The sequence below is a fragment of the Apostichopus japonicus genome, chromosome 10, assembly GCF_037975245.1.
Source record: "Apostichopus japonicus isolate 1M-3 chromosome 10, ASM3797524v1, whole genome shotgun sequence".
NCBI lineage: Eukaryota > Metazoa > Echinodermata > Holothuroidea > Aspidochirotida > Stichopodidae > Apostichopus > Apostichopus japonicus.
In genome coordinates, this window is record NC_092570.1 from 2457146 (window position 1) to 2481052 (window position 23907).

The window sequence follows — 23907 nt, forward strand, 5'->3', positions numbered from 1 at the left end:
AGACAGGAGTGGGTGGACGGGGAGTGGAGGGGAGTGGGAGGGGTGAAATGGAGTTTACATTCGTTGCTTCCCATTGATATCATATCATACACGCACCCCCCCCCCCCACACCGTCAAGTTCTACACCGTTCCTTATCCCACCATATGATCAATATCAGAGGGAGACATCGACACTAATAACAAGGTTAGACAAATAACGTATCAACGGATACGTTTGTATGTAAAGAATCGACAATGTCTCTGCAAACATGATTGCATATAGAATAACAACTTCATCGACGATTGTTTTGATAGATTTACCCACAGGTGTTCAACTTACAACATCAGTACTTCCCGTTCAAATCTAATTTGTACACTAATGTATGCTACATGCAGGAAGAACTAAAGGGATCGATCAATGACGAAAAATGTGACTCTTGACTCGAAGGCAATTAATGTTCAACACCGGCCTTTTTAAAATCTGTTTCATAAAATGAGACAAATTTTTGTTTTGAAGCAATTTTAATTTTGCAGAGCATGTGAATGTACAATGTTTTCAAAACAGCTGTCTAGAAACCACAGTTAGGTCCACCACTAAAGATATTCGAGGAGGACTGAGCCACGACCCATCGGACCCCTCCCCCTCCCCCTCCCCCTCCCCTCCCCCTCCCCTCCCCTCCCCCTCCCCCACCACTCAGAATCGATGCACTGCATAATACACGAAAGCGTTCTTACAATACGGGTTTCATGTTAAAAGAAATAACTTAATCGATCTCAGTCGAAAACTGGAGATAAAAAACGTCCGGAAAAAAACCCGCGGCCTACCAAAAAAATTCGCAACCCACTTTTGGATCGTGTCCCATAGGCTGAGCACAGTTCGGTTTGAAAGGTCATTGAAAGGTCATCAGTATTGCTGCAAAATATGCTAGAAAGTCAAGTTATGGTCACCCACACTTGGTAAATTTAAACAAGGTTTAATGCTACTGTAAAAGTACTAGCTACTCACGTGCACTGTTACAATAACTGTCTATTGTAAGAATCCTCAATGTCTGGGGATAAGTTTGAGGTCCAGAACCTCTAAGAACGTACCAATTGAAGCAATTTTTAGCAGGTTTAAATTGGTACTAATACACTGATGACCTCTAAAAGCAAATTAAAAACGCATTTTTAAATTTAAATTACTGTACATGGATTCCAAATTTAATTTAGCATTCAATTTGAACAGAGAAATGTTGGTAATATTCCTCAGGTTAGATATTATAAACTAGACTAAGAATTGATCATAATTCTAGTTAGTCTTCACTTACACTTACATCAGTTTGATCCTTTTCAAAGTCAGGGTATATAATAATAGGGGGGGGGGGGGATGGGGAGGCGAGATTAGAGAAGTTTCTAACCACGCTGTACCATTCTAAACGTTTCCAACAAGACAGAAAGTTTTTAATATTGAATGGATTATAGATATAGAGAAACAGTTGGATTTTTTAAAGCTTTATTGCTTTCGGCTATTTTTATTCTGTCAATATTTTTAGGTACAATGTTTCTTTGTTATGCATCCAACAGACCAGTCTGGAAATGCTTGCAAGATTGATATATTTCAAAGAAAAAGAAGAAACATGTAGAAATATGTATATTAACTAAAATATAAAATTGTTGTCAATTGTCACAAGGGTAATTTAAACTATAGGCTATTACTGTTAATCGGATCTGATCGATTTCCCTATATCATTTGGTTGAGCAGTGCCAGGTTTTAAAAAAGAAACAACAACACAACAACAAACAAACAAACAATGATAGAAAAAACAACAACCAAACCTCAAAGTATGCGCCATCTTCATGCTACAGAAATTTCAGAAGAGTTCATCGGTGTGGTATACTAAAGGGTAGAACACAGTGTTTGCCATATTACAGCAGAGCATATACCTCCTTTCCAACCCATTCAATACTATAACTTACGAAAAAAAAACTGATTAATAAATGCAAAAGGTCACGGTCTCCTCCCTTCCCATCCGCACTCACACCACCCCCCCCCCCCCCCCCTCGTTCCGCTTTTTGATCCGGTCTCTGTAACAAATTTCATTCACTTATGATCTACATGTATTACATGTACGACAAAAACAAGAACTGTAAAATATAACTGTTTCAATATTAGCGTTTGATACTTTAATTGTTAGTTTGAAGCAATCAATATTCAAATTTTATTTATTAATAAGTGGCCCTGAAAGGATGTTTTTATCTATATTTTCGACTTTTTCGTTGTGACATATTTTATGCCATTAACGTGTTTTGAGACATCGCTCTAATCGCTTGAACTGCTCTCCGCACTTGGACAGCTATCCAATGGAATCCAAATCTCATGGCGCGCCCCGGGTCGGCAAGATGGATCGTAGCCTACAAACAAAGCAGAAGAAGAAGAAGGAAAAAAATGAAACGATTTGAGGAAAAGGGGGGAAAATAGGAGGATGCACCCCCAGAATTGTTATTGGACTATTAACTTATACCTTAAGACGTCATAAGACAGTGACAAACATCAGGGACACATCAATTTTGTCACCCAATGTGAAATCTTCCTTTTTTCTTACGGTATAATTTGAAAATGAGAATGACTTATTCTTCATCACGTATTTCCAGGCCCCATCAATTAACTACGGGCCTCGGGTTGCTGTGCCCATGACCTCTCCGCCCCACCCATCCCCATTGTCAAGTTTGCCTCACGCTGAAGATTGAAAGATTTGCTTTCTCTCTATATGTCTCTAGAATCTTCCAATCTATCCCATCCTCCAGTATAGAGGAAACAACCATATGCACACGGACATTAAACACATGAGCACACAGGGACATGTGCACCAAGCCACACGTTCACCTCCTTCCAAACTCATACATATATGCACCCCCCCCCCACCACCACCACCACCCTAACACAACGCAACAAATGAATAGAAACACTTACGAGCATGCGCAAACTTGTTCTCGTTATAAGCCAAGTTGAAGGAATCACTGTCGGTGAGGTTGGTTTTCAAGTTGAAGTAATTATTGTAGGTTGCTTGTGTTGTTATTTTCCCAATCCAATGATACACTACAAAACATTCTTCTTGTTTTGCAGTCACTTGAACGCGAGACTATAATGAAGAAAATTAGAAATCGAATAAATTTAAGCAAAACTAAAATAACAAAATTTACTGATACTAACGAAACTGGAATGACTCAACAGCCGAAGACAGTGCGTACTGTAACATTGCCAGAATGATAATTACAGTCTTTTCCACATACAATACTATAGGAACATTCACACCATATGTCGACCTCTGTGCAAGCCAATCTCCCATCCCTCACTTTCGTGGGCCGACGAAAGAGATGAAATGCTCATTTATCGCATTCTGTCGCAGGGTCTGGGTCATCTTGGACGGAATGGGATAATGCATATTCAACAGAAAGAAATCATCAGCATAAACCAAATACAAATAAACTGATATCGTTTATATTAATTACCTCCTTTGTAGGTTGTAGGTATTCAATTTGATTGACTGGAGGTAGTTATAATATATCTAAAATGTATATCTAAGGGTTACCTCCTCTGTAGATTGTGGGTACTTGATGTTATTGACTGAGGGTAGGTAAATATGAAATATAGGTAACTTCCTCTGTTGGTGGAGGCTGATTGGTTGATGGTATATGGGTAAATATCTTATTTACTGTGGGTACCGGGTAAACATTTTACAAGGGCTACCTTTTCTGCATGATGGGTAGTTGGTGTTATTGACTGACGGGTGTAGTTAAATATTACATATAGGTAACCACCTCTGTTGTTTGAGGGTGATTGACTGCGGGTATAGGTAAATATCTGAATTACTGAGGTCACTAGGTAAATATCTGATAAGGTTACCTCCTCGGTAGGATCTGGGTAGTTGGTGTGATTGACTAAGGGTAGGTAAAATTGGAGTTGATGAGTGTAGTCACATCGGTGTTCGGCTGGCATCTTGGTCGTGAAAAGCATAATGGGAATGGTTCGGTTCATTCTGACCTCCTGACCTGGCAATTGCAAGAAGGAAAATAATAAAATCTTGAGAAAACAAAAGCCATCGTAAATGGAAATGTATAGCTACGCAAAACGTACAACGACATCTCCTTGAGAAATCGGTTGGGAATAAGTTTAGCGATACCTCTCGGATTGAAGTATACAACGAGAAATGTATGTATGTGTATTATGTGCTTCAGCGCTCTGACCATACCTTTATTGTCTTTCTTTGGGCGGGGGAAGGGGTGCGGTGGGGGTAAATATCAGGCAACGTTATCCCTTTAACCGGTGTGAATCATGACTTGCAAGAAGATACATTAATGATGATTTTTATTGTAGTGCGCGTGTGCGCTTCAATCTTGGCATTACTGGCCAATTGACCGATACCTATACACGACTGGACGTTGAAACTTAATCTTTCATATAGTCTCAATACACTGCAGTTACAGAGCCTAGCTGCGTAGCCAACTTATTCTGAGCCCGTCAAGGCGATCACAAGCGCCCTTACATTGTAGGTACCTACATAACTATACTCCCCTGGTGTGTTGTTCCCGCCAAACGAACACCATGTACAGCCATAAAGTTCTTTCTAATACTGCAAGCACTCCACGCGCACTACAATACTGCGTATTTCCAGGAAAATGCAGTTCTAGTTTAAATTTGCTTTGCCTTTGGTGAATTTTACGAGGCACTGAAAAGGAAAAATTGGGGAAAATATGACAATATCTTTTTTGCATGTTTACTTCTAAATCAGGCCCATAGCCTGGAATTTTGAGTTTGATGGTAGCGTTTGAAAGACGGGCACTAATAATTTAAGGAAGGTCAGTTGTTTGGTTAAATTGTTTAAAACCAAAACAAACAGTTATACTTTGTAACAATAGCAACGACTCATTATAATGAGCTGAATTTTAAACGCACCATAGAAGTAATAATGCAGTGGTAGGTATGAATCTATCAAAGCATCAGTTAAGTTGCATTTTGTAGAGGTCCTGGTAGCGTAAACACCTGCTTCCACCCGTCGAACAGTTACGTTTGTCAAATCTTTGACGTGACCGTTTAGTTCCGTGTATCGAGGGCACTCTTTGCCTATATGGAAAGAGGAGAAATTCCTATCATTCATTTTAGCCAGAAGGAGGGTTATTTAATACATTAAATTCGAGCCAAATTTTATAATAATTTATTATTCAAATTTACATAGTTCGTACGTCATTTATACTTATGTGTCGAGTACAAATTGGAAATGAAAATAATATAAATCGTACAAATCAACCATCTTAGATATGCTTGAAACAAGCTTCGGTTAAAAAATAATACTATAATTGTCCATACTGTTAAAGTAGAATAAGGCAAGTGAACAATGGTTAGAAAACAAAAGAAGAATTAGAAGAAGGCAAGTTCAGTTGTAAGACTCACGTCCACATTGGTTTATTCCGTTCGGTGGGTTTTGGTATTGAGACAAAGGAAGACAATAGTGACTGAGGAATGAAACAGAATCAATAATTTTATATAACCTTAAGCTTACCTCTAAAGACATGTTTTACTGTGAAAATACCGTACCCTTTCAGATCATCATCATCATACATTTTGGCCGTTTGGCGTCCCATAGTCTAATTTCGTTTTGTCGGTTATGCACCGCAGTGATGATCAATCGTGCAAACAAATCTCATGGTGGCACATTGTAAAATGTGATGATGAGGTAGAATTGAAAGATGGTTTAGTGTCGATACATTTATAAAAGAAGAAGAGCGTGTTTGTGTGTGCGTGTTTGGGGGGGGGGTGCGTGGGAGTGGGGAATTCGAGAGCTAGTATAACTGTATACTGCTTCTATACTTTGTCCAGTTTTCAGGATAATCACCATTAAAATACTCAAAAGGCAGAGAGTGATTCTCCAAGGATAAACAGATGATGACCTCTGCTCTTCGTCTAAGGCAGAATATGTGACGTTATATCCATCGTTTTAGAAATGATAAAGAAGTGGTTTTTCAGCGATCTCTAACACAGAGTTTTAACTATATATATATATATCAATTCATTTAAAGATCGAGTCATTAAGAGTCGTTACCAGTGATTTTCTCGGAGATAAAACATAAAACTTCAAAAATTCGTTCGACTCACTTCACTTTTGAAATTAAGTTTGTGCCATACAGTCATCCTTTAAGGTAGTCGGGAAAGGAATGTCAAGTTGCAGTTATGATAACAGACATTCTTGAAGAAGCAACAGCAATGATTTCCCGAGAAACTTCCAATGACCTGGTTCGCGGATACGATTGTTTATTGTTCTGGAGTCACCTGGAGAATATTTGTTTCAGGGAAAGGTCGTCCATTTTATTGCTATGTTTTCCTAATTTAAACCAAACTTTATCGGGATGTCTCGGAAACCAATGTACTGGATATTTCCTGCCGGCAACTGTTGCTAGGCATCTAGTGACATCTTAAGGTAATGTATGTGAAACACACAGACACACACAAATAAACACATAAAACGTAGACTATAACCGAGAGCTACTATAAGGTGGCATACTCCTATTAAAGTCTATATCCATCCGCTCGATTGTTCTCCTTTAGGAAAAGTGCCAAAAAGCAGCAGGAGAACATATTTCGTGACCTGTTATCAATCATGATCTAGTTTTTTTGTGGCTTGCATGTTGAAGAACATGAATGGAAGTGCATGTGGTGAGAAAATTTGGTCAATTGAGGCAAGTTTAGACCCCTTTAGGCCTCCCAGGAGCAGCGTAGGAAATTTGTTTACCACTGAGTGAAGAGGTTTGTTTACAAGTGACGAAAACTTCCGACTCGGATAGCAAAAAATCTACACAGTCATGATACGGAAAATTGATGGTGCCATGAAAGGACAACTTGTCAGCTATCCGGTGATGGGTAGCGTTTAGCTAGTGAAAACTTCTATCTAGACTTAGAGACCACATTACTTTTGTGATTTAGTGTGTAAGTCAATGGGGCTTTTAATGGGCTTTTGCTACCATAACTGTACACTACATCTATACTTTGATCTCAAAATAACTCACATATATACCGCTACATGAAGTTTGCATCCTTGTGACCATTTTTCGGCTTTCTAGCATATTTGGATTATATGTAAGATCGCCAACATGATACTTGCAGATTATATATAGGGTAAAGTCAGGCAATCATGTTGTTTCCAATTATAACTCTATACTGAACCGTCAAAGAAACTACCCCCTGCCTCACCCTACTCACCACCAGCAACACCCATCCCCCCCCCCTCACCCCCTAACCTTGGGTAAATGTTTGCCTGATTCAAATTATACAACGGGCAAATCGCTCGCGGGTGGCACGTTTTTCAAGTAATGAGACATTTCAGTGTACGGGGGTATACCACGACAAGATCAAATTAAGACTTGCTATGTGAAATTTAACAATGCATTTCACGAACGAAGGGTTGGGATTTTTCTATTGAGGTTGCTTCATATAAATACATAAAAAGTGATCTAAAATGCATTCCTGCAATTACCGCAAGTTCTTACACCTCGTATACGCTTTTAGTAATGCAATTTAACATCCATATCACAGAAGTGCAAACAAACTAACAACATAAAATCAAAATTATACTCATAGCTGGCGTAATGTCTGAGAATAAAAGAATGTTTGAATCGATTGATACCGACTCTCAACATCAACCTGTAGTATTGTTACAATAATTACATCCGATTTATTGATAAAACCGTTATTAATACCGATTAATACAAAAGTACGAATATAGTTATCAATTTGGATTTTTTATCTTTTTTTTACTTTTAGTAAAAATCTTGATACTAAAACAATGTACTTACTTCGTAGAGCGGATCGTCCTCCTCGCAGTAACGACTGTGCACACCAACACAGAAATCACAAACAGGCATTTAAACGGAGACATACTGCAAGGGGTACACAAAATAATCAAAATGTTAATCACTAGTTCAATCGGTAAATTGAAAAATTGGTTCTAGGCCTTGAAATACGACCATTCAAACAATATTGACAAAATCGGCGTTACATAGCCCTAGGGAATTTATTAAACTATACGGAGAGGAGTACTTCTTCGGACAAGATGTGACAAATATGACAAAGGGGAAGGCTCGGTGGGAGTTGGTTGGAAACAGAGGAGGATTTGGAAAAACCTCCAAAAGTATTTGACACCTATAAACGTATGTTACTCCCGCACAGCATAATAGAATTGTCTAACAATATATAGCCATAATCGATTCAGTTCTCCGCAACTTTTCGTGTTTCCCCGTCCCTGATTTTAACGATGATGACACGAACCCCGCCCCCCCCCCAAAAAAAACAACACAACCAATCAAAACAGAAGAAGAAAAACGCCAAAGAAAGGATACGTTACTCGTTAGACTCTAAGATATTTCAAAAACCGCTTTTAGTAAAACGTTTAGAGGAATGCCCCCCCCTTCCCCCTCCCACTTCATCTCCATATCCCTCCACTTGCCACTGCTCTCTTGCATGCCCTTCTTAAACGAACAAGATATTATAATGTTTTTAGTTTGATCTTACCTGGAATATATTTTGTGAGTCGATCAAGACGGGGGTCTGTCGCAGAGTGGTATCAAACTTGTTATTGTTCCAAGTGCAGATTGCAGTCTGAAGAGGCTGCTGGAATAGTATATATAACTGTCAATCGTACGGAAGCATATTAGAGACATCACATATCGAGAACTCATCCACAGCCGTATAAAGCGGTATAACAAAGACTTGACGAGGTCTCTTTGGAAGAAAAAAACGAAATGTAGACCCCAAATGGTTAATTCTGAGGCATATTTAGAATATATCAATTAGGTATATGATTAGGTCTAAACGTATGACGCACCGGTACTTAACATTTATTATAAATTATTAGGCCTATGTGAGGTTGAAAGGGGGGGGGGGTGGCGTGGGGTGTGATTCAAAAAGAAACGATTTCATTTTGAGTAATAATGAGATGTTTGACTCATTTACCGGCTGGGTATCCGTATTCATCATCATCATCATCATCATCATCATCATCATCATCATCATCATCATCATCATCATCATCATCATCATCATCATCATCATCATCATCATCATCATCATCATCATCATCATCATCATCATCATCATCATCATCATCATCATCATCATCATCATCATCATCATCATCATCATCATCATCATCATCATCATCATCATCATCATCATCATCATCATCATCATCATCATCATCATCATCATCATCATCATCATCATCATCATCATCGTCACAATCACAATCATTATCATAATCATAATTATAATCATATCATAATCATAATCATAATCAAAATCATAATCATAATCATATTCATAATAATCATGCAGTTATATTTTTCACATTCAACAGTTTAACTCATATTTGTAACCTTTTGAATTTAGAAAGTCATGTCAGACGGGAAAACCGTAAATTGCTTTAAGATTGACAACTCCCCTTACTATGACCCGGTCGTTCGTGAGATGTCCTAACAAAGCCTTCGTATCAAAGTAACTCAACAGAATTGGGTAATATTTAGGGTATTTCCCACCATGACAGTAACTGGATTAGAGAGTAACTCGGTTTGTTTTCTCAAAGATCTCCGATCATACAAATGACATTTGGCGGAAAATACTTAAAAAAAAGGAAGTACATAAGCTGATAGATCAAACGGAGTTCAAAGGTTAACCTATATCCGTTTCAACTTTTGTCAAGAATTTTCCAGCTGTCCTTAGATACGGTAGACCGATGGCGACTGTCTCGGGTAATTCAACTATCATGGCGGTCTACCGAACAGCTGCTCACGTGACGTCTTTCACAATCCCACCCCTTTAATCAAGACGGGTTTTAAAAGATGGAAATCTCTGATATGATCTCTGAATGATTGGTGGTTTAGCTGGAATCACGACCGACACATTGATTTATTGAAAGAAGTTTCACCTTTCTACAAAGTCTCTGAGAAACCACCATTACAAGATTTGCTAGATTTTCCTAGAAACGCTAGTACAGCAGACTGAAGAATTGAATACACTTAAAGAATGGCACCACAAAGCCACATTAAGTGTTTGAAGTTTTAATGGTTCCTTGATTCAATGTGTTTATTTAGAGATGGCAGCCACATTACACCGGTCAATATCGTTGTTATACATAATACTGTCTCTAACATTACCTAATACTAACCTTGAATGTCCCCCAAAAAAGAGAGAATTTTATTTTTATTTTTAATCACCTGTTTTATTTACTGTTATGTGGTATGTTCTCCATAAGCTTCTGTATATATATATATATATATATATTATATGCAAATGAAGGAAGGGTTTCCTTCGCAGTCCTTAATTAACTTGACTAATAATTATAATAATAATATTCCTCTTTTATATAGCGCTTTATACCAGCAAAAGGTCTCAAAGCGCTTTAATTATGTAACACAATGGTTATTATAATTAATTTTTTTTATGTCTATAGGCTACTACTGCGATAAACTGACGACGGCCCATTGGGAGGGCTTACTGGGAGCAGTAGTAATGCGGTAGTATAACCTTGTTTATATCTAGGATTACATTTTCCTTCTGTAATGAAACATCAGGCTTCTACCTGTAGGGGCGGTCTGTCGTTGGTCTAGGCTCCCGTGCAAAGACGGCCATTGACGGTCCGTTTTGAACATTTTCTAAAAGCAGTCTAGCCAGCCAGGGTCCTTTAACCTCTAAGTTCTAAAACAAAGTAGGCTATCGAAATTCAGCCTACACTTATGAAGAGAACCTAGTGCATGGATAAGGCCCGATTGCCTGACTATTTATAGTCAGTTCTGTCCCTGCTTTTACCCCTCCCGACTTCCTCCCCCACCTCTCCCACCACCACACCCACCCATCTTATCAAGGTATAATTATGCTGAGGTATATTCGGACTATATTTAGGTCTATTAATTCGGTCTATATGCACGGTTGTGCTAAAGCTACCGTATTTCAATTTGTTTGTGAGTTTGAAAGGGTTATATCCCCGCCCCCACCCCACCCACCTCGATCCGCGCCTGCAACAAATGTGTTGCACCAAAGGCTTTTTGTGCCCTGTTGAATCCCTGGTCCGTTACTGTCAAAAGCAGCACATTTACTAAATAGTGAAAACATAAGTGAAAATGTTGTTTGAAAGCCTATTACTCGTCGACCAGCTGAATAGCAGACCTGAGGTGAGAAATCCGCTTCCCGTAGATTTTCGTCCAACAGTATGTTAGCAAAGATCGTACAACTACATTATGGTCACGTCTAAATAGCTATTGAACTCCGGACTCGAACAAAATGGCAGCGCACACTTGGAAGGTAAGATTAATTTTAAAGTTCTTCTTTCACGTATTTCTGTGGGTATGACAAATTTTCCATTGCAGTGGTTGTAGATAGTAAGACTTGATATCAATAAAATTGATCGAGCAAGCCATTCCGTAAATCAATGTTATTTTGTGGCCCTCAAAAATAATGAATCGTTTACCTAATGCATTTTACTAACGCATTGCTAGTGCTGTAGTTGTATTAAGCCTAATGTTAACTTCACTCGCTGAACGTGTGGTGTTGTGATTGGCTGAATTATCAATTTTGCATAGAAATCTATAATTCGTCTCCATTAAGTCGGTTTTATCTTCACACTTTATGAGACACTTTTCTTAAATGATTTAAGTCCTTCGTTAACCAAATGTTGCCCTAGGGGTGGTGACAGACATGTTTCAAGTAACAATAGGCCTCACTTTACCTAGGCCTAGGCCATCAGCGTATACATTTACCTGGACCAATTTGTCTGGACATGGCCTCTCTTTTCGATACTACTTTAGCTTCGAGGTGGATTTACAACAATTTAAAGAATTTCCAGACTTTTTAAGTCTTGGCGAGGTATGCTAGAACTGATAAAGTTGTAATAGCTACAGTGGAAAACATAATTTTCAACAGTGACTTGTTCATGTTTTACTCTTAAAGATAATGTGATGCTGTGTTGGTAGATTGAAAGAGCTCCTAGAACTGTTTTTCATATAACCTCCATGCTGTGTCTCATTTTGCTCCCTAGGTAAAGTTCCTCTGCCTGGTGCTTTCTTCAATATTATGCCTAGGTTTAGCAAAGAAGGCTAAACCAATTACAACCACCTTGGAGACAAAATGGCCGCTACCACCAGTAATAGCAGAAGGAAGTGAATTTCTGGCTGAGAAAAGCAATGACAAATTTTGGAAATTTATGGAAAATTTGTCTGGGCTTGATGAGGCCCAGGTTGGTCTCAGTAAGTTAAAGCTGTGTATTTGATGTTTTATTCCCCCCTTTAATCAAGTAGTAGAACATTAAAAATATTTGCAAGAAAAGATGAGGCATTTGATTTGTGATTCATTTGTTTTAATGAAAGAGAGAATGTGATTTGTGTTAATGAATTATTACTGAGTCAATGCAAAAAAATGTTTAGTTTCCTCATCTGATAATGTGTGACAGATGAATGAAATCAAATGTGTAGGTCCCCCTTCGTGAAAAAAATAAAAATGTAAGATATTATTTCCGTATTTGGGTCATCATCGAAATAAAGCTGTATTGTAAATGCCTGAATTCAGAGAAAATATTTGATATTTCGTATATGATACATATGTAAGTGCAGAAGAAATTTTGTTTACTTAGAGTAATGCAAAGAAATGCTTGTCCCCACACACATTTTATGCACTACTACCTGATAAAGTAAGCTGCTGTTTTTCATCGCTAAAATATCATTTTAGGGTCTGAAGTGGAAACTGCAACTTAAATTATGATGAATATTAATCAATTATGTCAAAGTTGTAAGGAATTTTTTGAGAGTAAAACTGAATCAGAACATTTCTAATTTTACTTTTCAGGAACTAACCAATCAGACTACCAGTTCCTTCTCAAGTTTGCTGGTGAATTGCTCTCATCTACAGACTTGAGATTGCTGAAATTTTCCTTGTCTGTTCATTATTATGCTCCGAGAATTGAGATGTACAACCAGGTAAAACATGCTATGCCCTTAAGATCCCCCCTTTCCCCAGCAGAAGTAAAAAGTCTCCATAAAAGTCCCACAAAAAAATTTGGGAATCCATTTTCAATTCTTTTTGCAAATATTTTGTAAACCCCATATGTTTTCAGCAGATTTCTCTCAAAGTATTTTTACGTTGGGTTTCTTCTCTTGGAAGTAGGTCTTTCTTGTCTGTTCTAAAGTTTAGATTAATCCCCCACCATTTCTTTAGTCATTTAGAGTATAAACCCTACTTTCATTGACTTTCTCTTTCACTATTTCTCACCCAGATTGCTTATGATCTGCCTGCTCCCAAGGGTTGTCCTGCTTTTGTAGATGTCCACGGGCAGCAGAGTTGTTCACTCCATAACATAGAACAGTTATTACAAGATGCCTCAGAAAGGTTGGATATTTGATATAAAAAGATTTAGTGAAAAAATTAATTGTTTTACTCGATTTAATGAAAAAAAAGGCATATTCTCTAGTATTAGTTTGTATGGTTCTCTAAGATTTCAAGTATGGACTAGAGAAAGTGTGTTGATGAAATAAGTACAAAAGTTAGTGAGAGGAAGGGACAGGGTATGAGAATAAGTGTGTTGTGGGAAGTGGTAGAAACAGGTAAACCCTTCCCTTAAAGGGATTCCACCAGATGTTTGAAGTTACGTTTACACTCTTCTTTACGTAAATGAAAACTAAGAACTTTTTGTTTAGTTTGGATATTAAAATAAAATAAAACTGTTAGCAAATTGCTTATCCACTAGAGAGCCTGTGTAGGAGAATGTGTAAAAGTAAGTTGGCCTGACGTTTCGATCCTAGCAGGATCTTCTTCAAAGGCTAAATGACAAGTAACAGTAACAGAAGGGACAAAAACACGTACAAAACACAGAGAGGTTAATACAGACAGTTTGGATATTGATAGAGGTTTTTGGACATTTACTTTAATAAATACTAGTGTTCGATTGATAATTGGTTAGATAATTGGTATCGGGCTGATTATTAGACAATTGGTAAATAATTGGCATCGGCAAAATCCATTGCCCTACCGATTATTTGGAACCGATGATTACGTTCTACATAAAGGATTGTGTTTTTCCGCGCTTTTGATTCACCACAACCACATTGGGAGAAAAATGTAGATCATTCAATTCAACGCTATTCATAGCCGGGGAAGGTGTGGTAATCTACTGTGTAACGGTATCGCAAGTCCCTCACGCGAGTTTGTACTAATGCTGTTCGATATACTATCCAATTTTGGTAGTTAACATCGTACATCATACAGTACCCGCGATATCAGAACCCCCTGAAGGGACAATTCATTGTGGACCATCACAAAACCTATTAATTTTTATGCAAGGTTTCTGATGATCCTTTGTTTTTACTAATTTTTTTCAAAACATTTTCACCTTTGTCCTTAAAACAGTGCTAAACCAGGCATTTTCAAATTGGACCACAAGTACCCTAGCAACACAGAGGGTGTCCCAGTTGTTATTCTCTATGGCCGCCTTGACGATTGGTCCAGCGACGTCTTCCGTTTTCACAAAGCATTGAAGACTCACGCAGACAATGGACGAATTCAGTATATATTCAGACATTACATATTTGTAAGTGATTGACATTTGGGAAGGGGAAGAAGTTATGGGAGGGGAAGTTTAGGGGGGAAGGGAGGGATTGGGGAGGGGGATGGCCGGAAGCATTAGTATGTTGAATTCCTTCTCTCTTAATGTCAATGAGATCTTTGTTCCATTTATGCCGGTGTACCTCTCTAAGGAAGGTCAAACTTATTAATTGGGAGAACAGTTATTCTTAAAAGCTCTGGTGCATCTTGAATCTTTTAACCTTTCCCACGTTTTTGACAAAGTTTTGTGGTATTTACACATTTGTGGTGTTTGACTGCTTCTTGTTAAGTGAGCCATTACTAGTTTAATCAAATCCTAGCATACATTGTGTTCCCGCAAATTTAATTGCAGCGTGTTATAGTTCCGTTTTTTTAAACCGATTGAAATATGGTGTATAATTTCATTGTTCCTGGTACGATTTTTTGTAAAAACTGCAGTAACAGAGAATTTATCTGTTTACCTCGAAATTTCTTCAGTAGTGAAGTATGATAACGCCAGATTTTAGCCGATAAAAATGCAAAGCACATCGCTAAAGCTGATGAATCTGTGTGTCTGATGTAAATTTTCATTATTTGGTAAATTGACGTCCCTGAAAGTTCAAATTTTCCCGTTCTTGTCCCTGTTGACCTCAGAAAACGTCCAATCGTAAGGTGCGTCTGTCTGGGTATGGTGTAGAGTTGGCCATCAAGAGCACCGAGTATAAAGCCGTCGATGACTCAGAGGTGAAAGACAAAAAGAGTGAGGAAGAAGAGGAAGATTCAGGCCCTGACGAGGTAGAGGGCTTTGTCTTCACCACCCTCAAGTAAGAAAATAGGCTGCAGTCTTGTTGATATTCATAATATTCCTGCAAGAAAACTTCATATACTACTTCAGTAATTATCATTTGTAATTTGCCTTGGCAGCTTCTTACATGTTTTTATTGTTGTTTTGTTTGTTGTTGTTTACTTGTTTACATGTGTGTCTGTTCTGTCTATATCATTCCTCTTTTGGTTTCCCCGAAAGGGAAGACTTATGGAGTCACTCTTACACACCTTGCAAAATTGTGAGGGGGGACCGGGGATTGCAAAGTCAGCAGTGACTATAATGCGGAAGGCAAAGTCGGTAGTTACTATTACGGTTAGGTTTGTCCCACACGGCAACATACAGAAACGTTGTACTCAAAGCCGAAGCCAAAGTGAAATAATCAGCTCATGCATCTGGAGTCTATGCATGCTCTTCTGACCGCTCTCATTACCTTCCGTTCTGCATTGTATACTAGTAAATTTCGAGAGAAAAATTGCTCTAAATACAACCTATTTTCTTTTCTTGGCATTATAAGCTTGGATCAGCTTTCTGACATTTTATTGAGAAACTTTTCAAAGTCAAACAGAAATGAACAGAATATGTTATTTTTGTGGAGTTAGACTGAAGCATATCTCGTCATATCTTTTAACATCATTTATTTTTAACAACATTTATTGTTTTGATTGCAGAGAGCGACATCCCAGTCTAGCATCAGAGTTAGGACAGTTCAAGCAATCATTACTGGATGCGTCGGATGCTATGGCACCGTTGAAAGTCTGGCAGCTACAGAGTAAGTCGATTCTTACAAATTCAGGATCTTTCCAGATATCTTGAAAACTCGAAGGAAAAGAACCTCAGGCAAATCCACCCCACGTCTGCCCCTTCTGAGTTCTTTGAATTTGAATTTATTGTCCACATTCGGAAATTCGGCTTATAAGGTCGTAAACGGAAAACAAAAGCAATACTATAAGTATCAATAGACTGCGATACACATACAGTAATACAAACATATATACAGCAAGTTTTACAAATAAGAAACTTATCTTCCCATTGTGAATAAAATATATGGATAGAATTAGGCACAAATGAGTACCTGTAGGGGTACCGAAATTAGCTGAGGAGTTCAAAAATGATTTTGTTTAAAACAAGGTAGATTGTAGAAAACTTGAACAATCTTCTCACATAGGCATTCCTTAATATTTACAGATGTAGTTTTTATGCACTGCTGGTTTGATAGAAAGTTTGGTATCGACCGAGACTTTGTCTTCCTGGTTCCCTCATCCAAGAATCCTGGCTCCTCCCTCCTCTGTTATCTCAATAACAATTAATAACATTTATAATCTAGAGATGCAGTCAAGAAAGTGGTAGAATAGTGGTTAAATATGAGAATTTTCTCTGAGGGAGAAAATACTCAGTGCACCAGCTTTTCAAATTTTGTAGCAAGTTTTGAACATCGTAGTGGTTCTTTATATTTAATTTTTGAATTAAGGAAATTTTTCTGGCAAAAATTTCACTCCAATATAGTTCAATCATCTTGGCATCTCCCCTTCAAAAATGTCCAACTTTGCATCTCATGTATGTAAAATATAGAATTTTCCTTGATTTGCTTGAGATCTCTTAACAATTTTTCTCCTCCTATGAGTTGACATTAGGAAGGGTAAATATACTCAGAAGTTGAAGATAATCTCGTAACAGAAGGTCGATCGTTTCCCAGAAATGTGTCTTGTTAAAGAAGACATCGAGTATACATCGGTAGAGTACTTAAGCAAATTAGTTCTTGAAGCCCAGTTTTCATCGCAAAATGCTTAACATTTTGAAATAACAAAATCTCAATTATCTCAACAGGTATCGCGTTTCAGGCTGCTCAGAGGGTTTTACTCGCTCCTGAGGCAGATCGATTGAAGGTCTTGCAGGATATTAGTCAGAACTTTCCTCTCTTGGCTCATTCCTTGGTGCGAACTCAAGTCAAACCGGAGTTTAGGAACGAAATTCAGAAGAATCAGAGGGTAAGAACGCTCTCACATCTAGAGACTAGAAAATAGTACTGTAACCTCGATTGACCTGCACGGTTCTTGTCGTGATGTGTTGCTTGCCCTTACAAATGTGCCAACTTCAAGAACGCTTTTGTTTTATTTTTAAAAATTCAGATATTTGTGTCATCTTTGAAAATCAGTTTTTATCTGCGAGCAAGAAAAGTTGAGGCGTCCACGTATAACACCCTTTGTTTTTTAAAGTACAATGAAATGCTATCCTATGTATTCAAGTCTTCGTTTAATTTGACAGTGTTCTTTTTCTTCTCTAAATGACAGGAGTTTGCGATGAACTATGGCTTGGATCCCGGTGATTGCATGGTGATCATAAACGGACTCGTCATCGATGCCGACATTGCTGATCCTTTCATGTAAGTCACTGAGTGGATCGTTTGTGTGAGTCACTGAGTGGATCGTTTGTATGAGTCACTGAGTGGATCGTTTGTGTGAGTCATTGAGTGGATGGTTTGCGAGCCACTGAGTGGATCGTTTGTGTGAGTCACTGAGTGGATCGTTTGTGTGAGTCATTGAGTGGATCGTTTGTATGAGTCACTGAGTGGATCGTTTGTGTGAGTCATTGAGTGGATGGTTTGCGAGCCACTGAGTGGATCGTTTGTGTGAGTCACTGAGTGGATCGTTTGTATGAGTCACTGAGTGGATCGTTTGTATGAGTCACTGAGTGGATCGTTTGTGTCAGTCATTGAGTGGATGGTTTGCGAGCCACTGAGTGGATCGTTTGTGTGAGTCACTGAGTGGATCGTTTGTATGAGTCACTGAGTGGATCGTTTGTGTGAGTCACTGAGTGGATCGTTTGTATGAGTCACTGAGTGGATCGTTTGTATGAGTCACTGAGTGGATCGTTTGTGTCAGTCATTGAGTGGATGGTTTGCCAGCCACTGAGTGGATCGTTTGTGTGAGTCACTGAGTGGATCATTTGTGTGAGTCACTGAGTGGATTGTTTGGCAGTGTTATTTTGGATACATATCACTTGCTCTTCATAAGTCAGATTTTTACAGTATTTAGAATTTTTAGCAAAAATGTATCGCAAGGAATCACAAGGCTAACTGGCTTTCTGGTTCATTCATAAAAGAAAAATACTCATTTTCTTTTAAAACAAAATCTTTTTAGGTTGTTTGACCTTTTGCAAAGTGAGGGCCAGCTGATGGAAGGTCTGCATGCTCTTGGTCTCCATGGCAATGCTCTGAATCAAGCTTTGAAGACCAAGATTGCTAAATCTGAGGGTGACTTTGCACTAGACATTAGGGACAATGCGGTCTTGGTAAGTACCAGCAAATTAAATTATGTCATTGCCTATGGTAAATGTGTCATAGTCAAAGTGTATAATGGTGGTGGCATCAGAGGTAATGAAAACAATCATCTGGGAGGTTGTGGGTGCGATCCCTGGCCAGCCAGATTCGGTTTGGTTTTTCAACCAGGAGGAATCCCAAGAGTTTCCAATGGATCTGAAATTGTCTTCTAAATTTCAAAGCATCCAACATGAGCTGAAACTGTAAATTGGATATCCGTCCGACGTTTTCAGCTTTTGACACATACACACGATTATTATGTCTTCGTGATTGCAAGGTGTAAAAACCGTCCTGGTATAAGGAGGTTGTAATGTTAAGCAATGACAGACGTTGGTTAAATTTGATGTACCACAAGTTGGTGCAAACTATTGTCAGTTTTAATGTGATCGTTTCTCAAACTTTTCCAGTTTCCCAAAATTTCAAGAAAAGAAAGAAAAGAAATTCCACCACTCCCACACCCTACCCATCCCCATGCTGTAGCATTCTCACACCTTACCTATCCCCATGGCCTAGGAGTCCTGTCCCACACTGCTACCTACGACATGTCCTCACCATCCCACATCTCTCACCCCCGCCTAACCCACACCGTAACGCTAATCACAATCTTAAGTTTTAACCCTACGAATCTACCCTTCTCCCATGCCCCTGCCATATTAAGGTCTGAAAACTTCTACATTTGTGTTAGCTTGTCTTCATGCAGGTTCTTACTTTTTCATTCATCCTTTCTTCAATAGCTCTCTACTTACATACTCAGCCTGAATAATATATACATGTATTTGCATACTTTTGTCTTGCTAACAGTACGTAAACGACCTGGAAACAGACCCTCAGTATCGTGGCTGGCAATCACACGTCCAAGAATTACTGCGTCCTGTCTTTCCTGGCATGATGCGACAAGTCAGGAAGAATTTCTTCCATTTGGTGAGTTGAGAATTTTATGGAGGGTTATCATGGCTCTGAAGCTCCCCCCCCCCCCTCCTGGCTGAGATACTTTTGACCATGTAATTTATTCCTGATATGATTAAAACCAAGTGCACAATCCTCTACAAGCCATTTCGCCTAAGTTTATTCGTTGTGATAGTTACTACCTCTTTTCTAAATTTGTCTGCATGTTGTCGTTGTCGTCTCATTCTTCCCGAGGTCATCGGTATTACCCATGAATATGCCGGAAAGTCAAATTATAGTCACCAATGTGTTTTCAAGTTCAACAAGCAATTAACAAAACCGCTCACATTTGCATTTTTGACACCAAGGTGCTTTATACATGAATTTAGCACTCATCCGTCTCTGAGATTTTATTTGAATGGTCTGAACCTAAAGGAAACTATTTTTAGCAAAATTTAAGCACTTTATAGGATACCATATTTTGTTTTGTTTTGTTTTTTTTTTTGGTTTTGTACACTAACTTTTTAAAATAATATTTAATTCTTATTACGTACTCACTTTTGATGTCCTGTTTATAAATATTATACTGGAAATAAATAAATAAAAGAAAATGAAAACTAAAATTTTGGTTACTACTGATGACCCTGAAATTTTAAGACAAACAGCAAAACCAACTCTTTGTCCAGAAAACAGAATGACAGAAGCACAAGAGGCTCAAGTAAATAAATAGATAGATAGAGAGTCAGTCAGTCAGTCAGTCAGTCAGTCAGTCAGTCAGTCAGTCAGTCAGTCAGTCAGTCAGTCAATCAGTCAGTCAGTCAGTCAGTCAGTCAGTCAGTCAGTCAGTCAGTCAGTCAGTCAGTCAGTCAGTCAGTCAGTCAGTCAGTCAATCAGTCAGTCAGACAGACAGATCAAGGACAGTGTTTTGCTGCTGTCACGATTCACAGCAGGTAGGGAATGTGGATATATCCCCTGTCTGTGCTGAATCAAACCATTTTGAAAAGTGTTTATGGATAACCTCGCTCCAAAATCTCAAAAAAACAAAGAAAGGGTCACCCTTCTCTCAAAAGTTGACACTGTAAGAATTTTCAAGTAGAGAGTGTGCTCTGTTGAATGTTGAGTATGTTTTTGATGTAACAGTTAATATATTATCTTTTAATGTATATATATATATATATATATATATATTTAATGTTTTAAAGGCATTGAAGACTCGCCCTAAACCGTGTGTGGCCATCTGAAAAAGTTAACTTTCTTGTCACTTGACACAAACGTCACTTGCTTGCAAGTGACATTTTGTTCATGTCCCTACAAAATGCAGACAGTAATGAAACGTGATACCGTGTTATCTTTAGCTGGACCTGAGATGTCCATCGCTGTATTGTTGTACACTTTGCTGTGGGTATTGACCGCAGCTGTATGTACTGACTGTACACTAGCGTCTACTTACTGACGGTAGCAAGCTGTGTGTGTATTTTCTGGGATCGATGGTGGTGTCTAACACTTCTGTTACACCTCATTCAAAACTAGGTCAGATTATAGGCATAAGACGTTTCTTTTTGCGCTAGTCTTCACACCCTTTAAAGGAGAAATAAACCCTAGTTTTTTTTGCATCCATTCTTACGTTTTGACAGATGGTCTTTCCAATAAAAGCAAAAGAAAAGCATAAAAATCCCTTCTTTGAGGTGAAAAAACGATTTGAATGTAGTTCATGTGTCGCGCCATTTTGTTTGAATTGAGCCAGTACCCGGATGTACCGTGACGAAAGCTAGCCGCATCGCGTATTTTCTCAAAAGTTGACACTGTAAGAATTTTCAAGTAGAGAGTGTGCTCTGTTGAATGTTGAGTATGTTTTTGATGTAACAGTTAATATATTATCTTTTAATGTATATATATATATATATATATATATATTTAATGTTTTAAAGGCATTGAAGACTCGCCCTAAACCGTGTGTGGCCATCTGAAAAAGTTAACTTTCTTGTCACTTGACACAAACGTCACTTGCTTGCAAGTGACATTTTGTTCATGTCCCTACAAAATGCAGACAGTAATGAAACGTGATACCGTGTTATCTTTAGCTGGACCTGAGATGTCCATCGCTGTATTGTTGTACACTTTGCTGTGGGTATTGACCGCAGCTGTATGTACTGACTGTACACTAGCGTCTACTTACTGACGGTAGCAAGCTGTGTGTGTATTTTCTGGGATCGATGGTGGTGTCTAACACTTCTGTTACACCTCATTCAAAACTAGGTCAGATTATAGGCATAAGACGTTTCTTTTTGCGCTAGTCTTCACACCCTTTAAAGGAGAAATAAACCCTAGTTTTTTTTGCATCCATTCTTACGTTTTGACAGATGGTCTTTCCAATAAAAGCAAAAGAAAAGCATAAAAATCCCTTCTTTGAGGTGAAAAAACGATTTGAATGTAGTTCATGTGTCGCGCCATTTTGTTTGAATTGAGCCAGTACCCGGATGTACCGTGACGAAAGCTAGCCGCATCGCGTATTTCAAGACAAAATCGTTGCCAATCTCTAAAGTAATTAGAATTGTACTTTCAACAATAGTAATGAATAAAATATCGATCAAAAAATATTTTTTGTCTTTATTGATCTGTAAAAATGCTTAAAAAGTGTGTAAAATTTGTTATTGTAACGAGTATCAGTAGAAATATAAATTTTGGGATCTTTTCAAGGAATTGATTTTTAACGTGTTTAAATTAGATTGCTTTCAACACGCAAACCGTACTCAGTCCTAGCGATAGCGTTACTTACGTCCATCATTGCACTCCAATTTACTGCCGAGCAAATATCTTCAGACAAGAAAATGGAAGCCTTTGGATTGGAATCGTATCTTTTCGAACCAGAATATTCAGAGGGAGAACTGAGACATCGAGAGGAGGAGTTTGTGCAAAGAATCAGTCCGCGACTGTTGGTGATGTTGGGTCGAATTCCGTTGCTGATACGAATACCGGTTACGCGAGCCACTGCGAAGAATGGTGTCTGTGTGCACTCTGTTCGCCATTGGAAAGCGACAAGGGGAGGATATGCTGCTATGGATTGTTCGCGGAAAAAGCTTTGTTGAACGCAGGAGAATGTCTGACCAACAGACCTGAATTCTCCCAGATATTTTTGCAGCCAGTTCATTTAGAACTCTGTTTTGTAAATTTCTTGAGGTACAAGAAGAAGAATCCTTTTCCTACGGCTGCTAAGAACATAACGAACAGGTACTGTACACCTCAGTGAAAGTTCACTCTTTTCCGGATATTTTATTCCATCTGGAATAACGAAATATCTTTTACCTTTTTCTGCTCCCTCTTCCCCTCTTCGGTTAACACAACCAAAGGCTTGGCATTCGGGCATTTTAACCGGTGAAATAAGCGAAGCAAGATGCTCGAACATAGTGCGAATAGACTATAACTCGTATGCAAAGCTTCATTGTTTTGAAGTTACGATGTGGCTGGTGTACGTCACTTTTGAAGCGCCCTCAATACTCATTTTAACAAAATGGCCGTTGTTCAAATGGGTAAAAAAAAATAATTGGAAAATTCGCGTAAAATTCAGGGAAACTATATTTTGCTTAGTAATTTCATAAATGGTATCAGAAAAATATCCCCTACCGCATGTACGCTCCAAAAACCCAGAGTTTATTTCTCCTTTAAACTATTTCTCTCTCTCGCTCCTCCTGTAGGTTCACATCCTGGACCCCACGGATCCAGCGAGTCTGCTCTTCTTTGAGCAAGCTGAAAGTTTCTTAGACGCGGACTTCCCCGTCAGACTGGGCTTTGTGTTCGTCGTGGACGACACCGATGAAATCGACGGAACAAAAGATGCGGGCGTGGCCATGATGAGACTCTTCAATTTCATGATAATAGACGACGGGGCAAAGGAGGCTCTAACGCTCATGACCCAGGTAAAGTGGAATCACAACGGTCGGAAAATCTTTAAAAAAAAAAGATATTTTCTGTGAGATGTGTGGAATTTGAATAGATAAAACTTGTCTATCTACCTGGTCACGTAGTTTTAAAATGGTAATGCGGTACATACGACGCCTCTCAATTCAATTGAATAAATAATAAATCCAAAGCAAATAATTTTCAGAAAAGTGCATTGGAAAATGACAGACAAATTTTAATGTAGGTAAGGAAAATTATTAATAAATAGTAAATAAATAAAAAATAGTAAATAAATAAATAAATAAATGGTACCGTCTACCAACTGAGATAATTATCTGTGAGATGGTTGGTGTCTAAACTTACAATTATTATATGCATGAAACGATCAAAATTTAGCAAGTATTTTTTTGGGGG

At 38.3% G+C, this 23907-nt stretch overlaps 2 protein-coding genes across 3 annotated transcripts in view; one reads left to right on the forward strand and one right to left on the reverse strand.

Annotated features, from left to right (window-relative positions):
- Positions 1-1454: 1454 nt before the first annotated feature.
- On the reverse strand, positions 1455-8677 carry LOC139975340 (uncharacterized). Its single transcript, XM_071983214.1, has 7 exons — positions 8519-8677; positions 7804-7887; positions 5408-5469; positions 4913-5080; positions 3863-4008; positions 2930-3098; positions 1455-2370 (listed from the first exon to the last, which is right to left on the reverse strand). The coding sequence occupies exons 2-7, from the start codon at positions 7884-7886 to the stop codon at positions 2279-2281; spliced, it is 720 nt and encodes a 239-aa protein (XP_071839315.1). The 5' UTR covers position 7887; positions 8519-8677; the 3' UTR covers positions 1455-2278.
- A 2476-nt stretch (positions 8678-11153) lies between these two features.
- The window catches only part of LOC139975337 (UDP-glucose:glycoprotein glucosyltransferase 1-like), a 35481-nt gene continuing 22727 nt past the window's right edge, over positions 11154-23907 (forward strand). The window contains exons 1-12 of one of the 2 annotated variants that reach the window (XM_071983208.1): positions 11154-11302; positions 12036-12243; positions 12839-12969; positions 13266-13378; positions 14396-14576; positions 15224-15393; positions 16064-16164; positions 17220-17380; positions 17684-17775; positions 18533-18683; positions 19513-19632; positions 23289-23510. In XM_071983208.1, coding sequence (XP_071839309.1) covers positions 11282-11302; positions 12036-12243; positions 12839-12969; positions 13266-13378; positions 14396-14576; positions 15224-15393; positions 16064-16164; positions 17220-17380; positions 17684-17775; positions 18533-18683; positions 19513-19632; positions 23289-23510 — 1671 coding nt within the window. In that variant the 5' untranslated portion in view covers positions 11154-11281. The remainder of the gene's footprint in view (positions 11303-12035; positions 12244-12838; positions 12970-13265; positions 13379-14395; positions 14577-15223; positions 15394-16063; positions 16165-17219; positions 17381-17683; positions 17776-18532; positions 18684-19512; positions 19633-23288; positions 23511-23907) is intronic. The other variant, XM_071983207.1, reaches the window with a different exon arrangement.